Here is a 9,541-nt window from a genome sequence, read left to right as displayed (position 1 = left end):
TCCTGGTCCCCGCTGCCTGCACCTACCACACCAGGGCTGCCCCTCAATTACGTATGGACTGCTGCAGCCGTGTTCCCCTCTAAGCCTTAGTTTCCCCTTCTGACGTGAACAGGGCAAAACCAGATGTTCTCTCGGGGCCTTTCTGGTATGGCAGACTGGGGCAGGAGAGTGCCCTGTGTTGTGGGGACAGAACACACTGACCCAGGCTGAGGGAGAAAGACTTTAATTGGGGGCTCTTTTGTGCCCGTGCTACAATTCAGAAAAGGGGTCAAGGTGTCCATCACTGTGGCTCCTCTGTCTTCATCAAGCCGCTCCTGGGTCCAGGCAGCTTGGGGTGGGGTGACGCCTCCGAGGGGGCCAAGAAGGAGATCAGGAATCCTGGGCTGAGGAGCCCTGCGACTTCGAGAGGCTTTTCAAGTATCTGACTGCCTTCTTCACCCTCGGGTCCTTGGGGTCTGAACAGACGGACTTGCCCTGGACAGTCACCAGCCTGCATGGAGGGAGAAAGCCATCAGCAAATGAGGGTGGGAAGGCCCTTCCGGGACCTGGGCCAGCCCTGCCCTGTGCTGACCAGGAACCTGCCGGAGGCCACACAGGGCACAGGGGGCAACTCTGAGACACCAGGCTCTGTCCTCAGTGATCCTCGACCCTCCTGGGGTCTCTGCCAGGGAGCCAGGGCTGCCCCCAGACCGCGTGGAACCTGGGAACCAGAGGCGTGGGAGGGCCAGGCCTGAGGGGGGAGACATGTCAGGCCTTACTGGCTGTGTGACCTGGGGGGTCCCTCCCTCTCGGGGCCTCATCTCACCACAAATCAGTGAAGCGCTTGGACCTCACAGCCCGGGGGGCCCTTTGGGGTCTCAGTGTGTGGTGCAGGCACTGCCCAGAGGGGCCGGGCCAGATGTTACCAGCAAGGAGGGCCCTGCTGCCCCCTGCCCTCTCAGAGTGCCGGGACACTCACACGATGGCGGCCCTGGGACACTCCTCCGACGTCTTGTACCACGTCACCAGCCTTCGGGAAGGAATGGCGCCTTTGAAGTACTCGAGGCAGCACTCCCGGCCCACATTGGTGGCTCGAGCTACAGAGAAAGAAGGCCAGGCAGGTGTGTCTGGGAGGGCCTGATGGGCTGTGCGTGTCCGTGTGCGTGTCTGTGTGTATATGTATGTGTGTGTCTATGTGTATGTCTGTGTGTATGTCTGTGCTGGGGGCTCTATTGTGTGCATGGGGGGGGAGTCTAAGTGTGTTTTTGTGTGGGAGAGTCTGGAGGGGTTTGTCAGTGTGTCACTGTGTGCATGTGTGGGTGAGGTCTCTGTGTGTGCTGGGGGGGCTCCTGCGTGTTTGTGTGTGTCCATCCATGTCACTGTAGTGTGTGTATTTGTGTGTCTGTGTGTGTCTGCACACAAATTCCAACAACAGCCCCATACCCACATGTTTACCCTATGCCAGTCTACACAGCACACCTGCAGGCAGGTACTATCACTATCCCATTTTACAGATGATAAAGTGGAGTCCCAAGGTGTGAAGACACCTTCCTGGGCTTTGGTTTTCTCATCTTTGCACAAGGAAACACATCCAACCCTGGGAAGCTGGCAAACTAGTAATGTGCAGTTTATCAAACATCCCACTGGGGTGCTTCTGAGAAGCTCCCCTGACTGTCCTGTGACCCTCTTGGGGGGTAGCTTGGCTTGACCAACTCTGCAAAGCTGAATGGGCCCAGCTGTTTCACAGCCCTGTAGAGTCAGAGCAATCTTGCAGCAAACTTAAAGGATGATCATCTTATTTGCTCACTGGGAAGATAACCTCCCAAAGTTTTGGTAGCACTCAGGCACTAACCAGCTTTGCTTCTAACATAGCAACCTTATCTCGGCTTTCCTTTCCCAAATCAATATAAAAATCTTTTTTTTCCACATGCTCTGGGATCCGACTCTCCTGTCTTTATGCTGTTTCCTTCATTATATATAAAGCTCATTACATATAATTATCTATAATTCTGATTTTGAGAATTGTCCGCTCTCCACTGCAAAACCAGAATCCCCGTGACCTCCCCACCTTTGCAGGATGAGCCGTGCAAGACTTTTGCTGCTGGCAAGCTCATCCCTGGGGGCTGGGGGCACCGTTACTATTATTTTCCTTTGGATCGCTTCCCTCAAAATCCTATTGCTGTCTATTTCCTGCATGATTTTTCTGTCAACCTACAACTTCTCTAATAATAACAAAAAAAAATTCTGTTGCTGCTGGCCCCTCAAATCCTGTGTGGGGATGGGTGGGCATGAGTGATGCATTAGCAGGTGTGTGTGCTGCTGTGGCCTCACTCTCCAACCCCCACCGCACCCAGCTCTCACCTGCCTCGCCGTGCTGCAGAGAAGCCCCCAGGAGGAGGGTGATCAGAAGCAGTGTCTTCAGGGGGGGCATGGTGCCAGCAGCCTAGGAGAGGGTCTCTGTGTTGGGGTTTCCTCTGCTGGGGGGAGACAGGACCAAGCTGAGTTGGGGAGATGCCCTATTTAACCTCAGCAGGGGGTCTTGCCCCGCCTCCTGTCCCCTCCCCAAGGTCCTTCCCTAGTCCAGGACAGTTCGGAGAATTTGAGACAGATTCTGTGGAAAAGTCCAGTCTTGGAATGTTTGTGGCTTTCCAGAGAATGGGCATTTGCCTGGGACAGACGTGGGACACATGTGGTGGGGGCCAGGGGCCACGGCCATGACACACTTCTCCTTTCAAAGGGGACAGTTCTTGGTTCCTGAAATAGCAGAACCGAAAAGTCTCCATCCTCAACTGGGTTCATCTCTGCTTTGAGGCTGGCAAGCTTCCACGCCCGGCACCCTGAGCGGGGGGACAGATGCGGGCAGACGACAGGGGCAGGGGCAGAGCAGGGCTGCTTCACTGTGGACCGTGGACCAGCTCCAGGGTGCTAGGAACACCCTGGGGTGCTGGGCAGACTGCTATGCAGGCACATGGCATCTCACCGCAGGGAGGTCCATAGCCTCATCTGATCCTGAAAATGGCTTGGGGCCTGAAAGGCCCAGAACAACTTTGGTTGCATGTCCCCCCCAAAGTGGAACCCCAAACCACAGAAGGCCACAGCCCGGTGGGGCTTCCATCACCAGTCAGTTCAAATGTCACAGGGTAGAACGAAAGGGCCGGGAGAGACAAGCGTCTCTGGCTTCTGTACTGGTCCCTGGTCAGGGTCTAGCCTAAGCCAGGCCCCAAGCGGACTTCCCAGGAACCCCAGTGGGGCACCTACCCAAGCCCAGGCCACAGCATCTGTGGCCGGCTGGTCCCCTGGCCACTGGAGAAAATGGCCAACCGTCCACTCAGGGCACCCCAGGGCCGGGCCATGGACGTCTCTCCATGGGTGGTGTGCTACCTGCCAGCCTGCAGGCGGGCACCAGGCCTGTGGGGCAGCCTGGCACAGAGAGGCACCCGGACTTGGGTTCCAACAAGTGGGGTCTAGGCCTGGCCCCACCCTGTGCCAAGCGACCCAGGGCAGCTCAGAGTGACAGTTGGCCTAGTGTCAGAGGCAGCTGCCCGCTCACTGTCATTGAATCACTACTAAATGTTCATCACCTGTGATGGTAACAACAGCAGCTGCCATTTGCTGAAACCTGTCCCTGCCCAGAGCAGCCAGACTGCAAGGAGGGAACCTCTTGGGACATTGGGATGGAGGGAGGGAGGGAAGGGCTGTGCGCTTTTCCCACACAGGGCCCCTGGGGGGCTGGAGGGGATGGGGGCTTCCTCTGCCCCACGCAGACCCTCCTAGTCCTCAGCCCTGCCTGGCTGTGTGCCCTCGGGCCTCTCACTGCCCCAGTGAGCCTCAGGAAAGTTTGGGCTGTCCCAGGGGACCCTGCTGAGATCTGAATAGCACAGGGTCCCCCCTTGGATCAACCTTACGGCAGCATTTCTGTGAGTCTCTTGGGGTCACGTCACCTGCCAGAGACCCCTCCTCAAGCCACAGCCCCGGGTGGGATGTCTGTCTGTCTGGGCTGACCCCAATTCCCTGCCCTGTCCCGGGCAGACTTCCACTACTAGCATACTCCACTAAGGGGAGTGGGTGCCATCTTCCTGCCTGTGCACAGCCCCCGGCCCCAGCTCCCTGCAGAAGAGGGACAGCCATCACCCCCATCATATGAGTGGCTGCAGAGCCCCCATTCCTGCCAGGCCAGGAGAGGCCGTGCTGGTCTGGGGAGGGGGACGCTCAGAGCTGGAGAAGGAAATGCAAATGCCTCAGAGGTGCTGTAGGGGAGCTTGGGGACAGCCTGGGTCTTAGGAGAAGGCTGGAGGGAACTATCTCTATGATGCTGTCCCTCATGGGGTGGGGGTGGGGGGGTCCCCTGACAGTGACTGACCTGGGCAGTGCTGTCTGCCCAGGAGATCCTCTTGTGGCTTAACCACCTGCCATAGAGGCCCCAAATTTTGTGTGCCAGATGCCTGCCAGGGACTCTTATGAGGATGACTGGCAACTTCATAAGGGGTGAGCCCCTCCCCATCCCTCCCCCCCAGTTCCCAATGCTGGGGAAACTCCCTGGGTGTGTTTTGATTCTGCTTTGTTCTGCCCAGACTCAGAACTTTTCTCCAGAAGGGCCCAAATTCCCGTCCTGTCTAGGGAATGGGTCACAACAGCAGGGGGGAAGGTCCTGGACTAGCCCCGAGCAAGTGCTGGCTGCCTGGGGGGTGGGGGTGGGGGTGGGGGAGCAGAGCAGCAAACATGCCAGTGAGGGCCTGCTGTGTGCCCAGTGCTGGCCCAGGGGCCATGGGGTGGGCAGAGACCAGGCACAGCCCCTTCCCTTGGGGGTTTGCAGTAGCATGGGTTTGGGGGAGCAAGGCCTGGTTCCACACTGGAATGTGCAGTGGAAAGGGCTTTGGGCCCAAGTAGGGAGAGGTTGCTTCTGGCCAGGAAGTCTTGGCAGTCTGCATGGAGGAGGCAGCCTGGGCACTGAGGATGGGAGGATCCAACCAAGAGAAGGAGGGAAGGACATTTCTCATCAAGGACCAGCTTAGTAGAGAAAGGTAAGTGTAGAGATAAATTGGAGAACCAGCAAGAAACCCCAGATGGGACAGAGAGACAGCAAACTCTGCGAGGGCAGGTGGGTCTGCCTTGCCCACCCTGTGTCCCCTTTCCATGAGGCTTGAGCGAGTGAATCCAGGACTGAAGGAAGGGGGCTGGGGGCAAGACTGAGCAGGAATCTGGGGAGAAAACAGCTGTGAGGACATCTCTAACGAGGGGCCCTGTTTGGGAGGCGACTGGGACCAGGAGAATTTTTGAGGTAGTTTCCCTGCCAGGGATTAACCAGACGTATCCCTCCTCAGTTCTCCCAGCCAGCAGTGGATTCCAAGGGACCTTCCAGATCCACTGTCCTGGAGTCTGGGCCTGTGACAAGGCTTGAGAGGCCTTCACGGGGCTTTGAGGGCTGTGGGACTGGGTGGCCCCACGGAAAATCAGGGATGCTCCCTGGAGGCGGTGGCAGGGGGAGGGTGCTCAGGCTGAATGCAAGGGTAAGGGCGGACGAGAAGGCCAGACGGGGCTGTTAGGGGAATGGGGTAAAAAGGGAAATGGCTCTGAGTGGGTGGGCTCTGTCCCAGCACCTCTGACTAAAGCCAGCCAGATACTTGCCCCTCCTCCTGCTCCAGCTTCAGCGATTCTGGAGCCCCTTGGGGGTGAACCCAGCTAGAGGGGATCAAGTCCCCCCATCCTCCTATCTCCCACCCCCCCACCCCCACTTTGGCCTAAAGTGGCTGGCCCAGCCCAGCTCCAGAGGGGTCAGAGGGGGCTTCTACCCCGCCGGGACCCTGAGGCAGCTGGGCTGGGTTGCTGGGCTGGGAGTTCTTTGGCATCTTTAAATTGCACTTGACAGATGTCCCCGACTGGGAGAGGAGGGCCAGGCAGGAGTTGTCACCCCAGTTCACGCCTAGCTCCACTGAGGAACCAGGAGGTGTGGTGACTTGCCCAGGGTCTCCCAGAGCATCTGGTAAGGACCCAGCGTTTTATCACCTCCGTCCACCCTCCAACAGCTGAAGCTGGAGTCATCCTGGCCTGTCCCTGGGGATGAGGACCAGGTATAAGGGACCAAATATTATCTCCTCCCTCAGCCCCAAAATGTGTCCAACTCCCTGTGTCCCAAGGGCCTGATGAGTCGGTTGCTCCTGACTAAGGGGCCATCTGCTCGAATCCAGGCCAGAGACCCAAGGGCATTCCTGCCTTCAGGCTCTCCTTTACCTCCCACGTTCAGTCAGTCGCCAAGACCGTGTGTCTTGAATCCACTCCGGTCTCACCGTCTGCACAGCCACCCCTTCCCCATGTCTCTGCTGGGCTCCAGCCCCTGCCTCAACACTCGTTCCCCAGATTCTAGGCTTGTCCCTCCACGTCATCCTCCTCATTAAAGCCCAGTGATCCATCTGAAACATGAGTCTGAGCAAGTCTGCCCCTCTCAAAATCCTTCAACGCCTCCCCATTGCCCTCAGGATGAAGCCCAAACTCCCCCCTACTTCAGCCCCACCACCCACCACTCCACTATGCTCCAGCCTTTGCACAGACAGTGCCCTCTGCCTAGAACACACTCCCACTCCCATACACTCCACTTCCCCTCCTTCCTACTCCCCTTCTGATCGCAGCTTTAAACCCTCACTTCCTTCCCTCGGCCTCCACCCTTCTCTGTGTCCCCACAGAGGTCACTGACTTCCCTATCATGGCGTTCTTCACATTGCATTGTGATTGCTACTTTATTTGTTGGGTCTCACTAAAGACTATAAACTCCCTGAGAACAAGGATCTTTTTTTGTGTTCCAGCTTGTCCTTCCAGGAATTAACACTCTGCAGGTGTTCAAAATATATGCTTATTGAATGGATGGAGGGGTGAGTTGTTGGGTGGATAGGTGGATGGATGGGTGAATGGGTTCACAGATGGACGGATGATGAATGAATGGATGGATTATGGATAGGTGGGTGAATAATTGGATGGATTGGATGGATTGATGGATGGATGGGTGGATGGATGGATTTGTAGATGCTTGGATGGGTGGATGGATTGGCAGATGGATGGATTGGTGGATGGATGGATTGGTGGATGGATGGATGGATGGATTGAGGGATAAGGGGATGGTGGAAGGATTGGTGGGTAGGTGGATGGATGGATTGGTGGATGGATGGATTGGTCAATGAATGGATTTGTGGATGGATGCATTGGTGGATGGGTGTGTGAATGGATTGATGGATTGGTGGATGTATAGACTGGTGGATGTGTGGATGGATGGATGGATGGATGGATGGTTGGATGGATTGGTGGATGGATGGATTGGTGGATGTGTGGATGAGTGGATGGATTGGTGGATGGGTGGGTGGATGGATGGACTGGTGGATGAGTGGATGGATGGATGGATTTGTAGATGGGTGGGTGGATTGGCGGATACATGGATGGACACTTACACACTTCTGAACAACAGCATGGACCCAGTTTACACTCTACACCCAGTGCAAATTATTTTTGATCCAGTATATCCCACCAGTTCATGAGACACACCTGAACCCTCCTGTCATGGATAAAGCAGAGGAATGCAACCAAGGGCACTATTTGACTTTTTTCTACCTACTTTACAACTTCCTTGTAGGTTGTAGCCATTTCCTGCCTTCTGCCAAACCTAAATTTCTTCAGCTGTGGCTTTGGTCTCACTCAATCCTTCTTGATCCCAGAGGGGTTTCCCTCCCTCATCACCCCACCTCCAGCCTCTTCACACTCCCCCACCCGGTGACCCCCCTTCTCCTCTGATGACAATATGGTATCTACTTCCATAAAACCTCTCCTTGACCCCAGCACCCCCTCATGTAACCCTCCTGTTTTCATGACCAAACTTCTCTGATGCGTGGTCTACACCTACCACTGCCACTTCCTCTCTGCCCACTTGCAATTTAATTCTTAGCCATGTGGACTCTTGTCCTGACACTCCAGGAAAGCCACTCTCTTTGGGCCTCTCAAATCCCCATGGCCATTCTCTGACCTTCCTATGGCCTCACAAAGGCAGTGTGCTGTAGTGGTTATGAGCAGATGCTTGGGAAGCATCATCTACAGCCCTCTTCTACCTATCCCTGGTTGTGTGACCAAGAACAATTCTATGAACCTCACTTTCCTCATCTGTAAAACGGGTGTGGTGATAGACATGCCCGCCTGATGTTACTGGGAGAACTAACTGAGGCCCTGCATGTAAAGTGCCTGGTCTGCAGGTGATGCTCAGGGAATCTCCTGGTTATCACTGGCCCTCCACATCCCTTCTGGCCGCCCCTCCTCCCTGGCATCAGGATGAGGTGCTTCCCCGGGCTCTCCGTGGGTCCCTCCTCAGTCACACCTGAGCACTCACCGCAGGCCCGGAGGGGTTCTCCATTGTCCTTGCAACAGCCCAGGGAGGCAAGAACTATTATTACCTACATTTAGCAGATGAGAAAACAGGAGACCAGCCAGAGGGGTTAAGAAAACTGACCCAAGGACACAGAGCCAGCAAGTAGCAGAAGCATTTTCCTTCGAGCGACCCTCTCTCCCTTCCTGATGTCATCCACACCCAGACCTTTGACCTCAGGATAGTCACTTCCTAAATCTCTGCCCCAGGCCCGACCTATTGTGTCTAGATCCCAAACCCCACTGGCCTCCTCTTGCTTGTCCTTCTAGATCTCCTGAGTGCAGATCTGCCTCCGGCACTGGACTATGAGCTCCTGGGAGGCAGAAATCTGTGCCCTCACTGGTCAGTCAGCCCCAAGAACAAGAGATGCTGGGCCGACTTTCCTCTCAACCAGCTTCCCTTTTTCTGTTCAAGTGGGCATCACTCCCCACCTCTCTGTCTGCTCCGTGGATCTGAAACTTTGCCCTTGACTCATCCCTTGCTTCCAGCCCCACATCTCATTGGGCACCCACTCCACTTGGCGCTGCCTTGCAGCCAATGCTCAGAATCCTCACTTCCTCCTCCTTCCCTCTGGCTCATCTTGCATGTTTCACACCCAGACAATCTCAACAACTTCTGGGCCTCTTTCTTCCTCTCTGGTCTCTCCTGACTGCCCAGCCTGCACCCCAGGCCTGCTGGGTCTTTCTCAAGGGCTGCTCTAGCTATGTAATGCTCTCCTTCAATGGCTCCCAGCTTTCTCCTCCAGCCAGTCTTTAAGCCCTACTCCCAATCTGGCCCATCCCTCCCTCTTCAAACTCATCCTCACCACTCCCCAACATTCACCTTCTGCAAGGATCAGTGTGCTCCCTCAATTTGTGATTTGGTTTGCTGCTTCCAAAGTCTTTTCCTCTTCGTGTCTGGATTATTCCCACCCAGAGCAAATTTGATCCTTTTCTCATATATGCCACACCGGAAGAGAAAAAGCAAGGGGGTCGCTGAACAGTCAAGGGGTGGGGAGCACAGACTGAGTCAGGTAACCTGGTTTTGAGTTTAGTTCTCCTATCACAGCTGGGAGATTGCACAAATCACTTCTCTCTGAGCCTCAGTTTCTACATCTGCAGAATGAAGATAATAATAGTGACTCCATTAAAGGGCTTTGGTGCACATCACCCGCCTTGGAGCACAGCT

The 9,541-nt window shown here is 55.6% G+C and overlaps 1 protein-coding gene across 1 annotated transcript; it reads right to left on the bottom strand.

Moving 5' to 3' along the window:
• Positions 1 to 207: 207 nt before the first annotated feature.
• CCL17 (C-C motif chemokine ligand 17) lies at positions 208 to 9,310 on the bottom strand. Its single transcript, XM_037816216.1, has 4 exons — positions 9,197 to 9,310; positions 2,341 to 2,456; positions 959 to 1,076; positions 208 to 490 (listed from the first exon to the last, which is right to left on the bottom strand). The coding sequence occupies exons 2-4, from the start codon at positions 2,408 to 2,410 to the stop codon at positions 370 to 372; spliced, it is 309 nt and encodes a 102-aa protein (XP_037672144.1). The 5' UTR covers positions 2,411 to 2,456; positions 9,197 to 9,310; the 3' UTR covers positions 208 to 369.
• Positions 9,311 to 9,541: the final 231 nt, after the last annotated feature.

Source organism: Choloepus didactylus, chromosome 22 (assembly GCF_015220235.1).
Source record: "Choloepus didactylus isolate mChoDid1 chromosome 22, mChoDid1.pri, whole genome shotgun sequence".
In the NCBI taxonomy this organism is placed as follows: domain Eukaryota; kingdom Metazoa; phylum Chordata; class Mammalia; order Pilosa; family Megalonychidae; genus Choloepus; species Choloepus didactylus.
The sequence above is the reverse complement of the archived record's forward strand: the minus strand, read 5'-3'. Positions and strand labels throughout refer to the sequence as shown.

Excerpts from the sequence above, each read along its gene's own strand:
- CCL17 (XM_037816216.1), bottom strand. The coding sequence starts at position 2,410 with ATGCCCCCCCTGAAGACACTGCTTCTGATCACCCTCCTCCTGGGGGCT. Across the intron at positions 1,077-2,340 it reads TCTGCAGCACGGCGAGGCAG|CTCGAGCCACCAATGTGGGC; the intron begins GTGAGAGCTGGG and ends CTTTCTCTGTAG. Across the intron at positions 491-958 it reads TGTCCCAGGGCCGCCATCGT|GCTGGTGACTGTCCAGGGCA; the intron begins GTGAGTGTCCCG and ends CCCTCCATGCAG.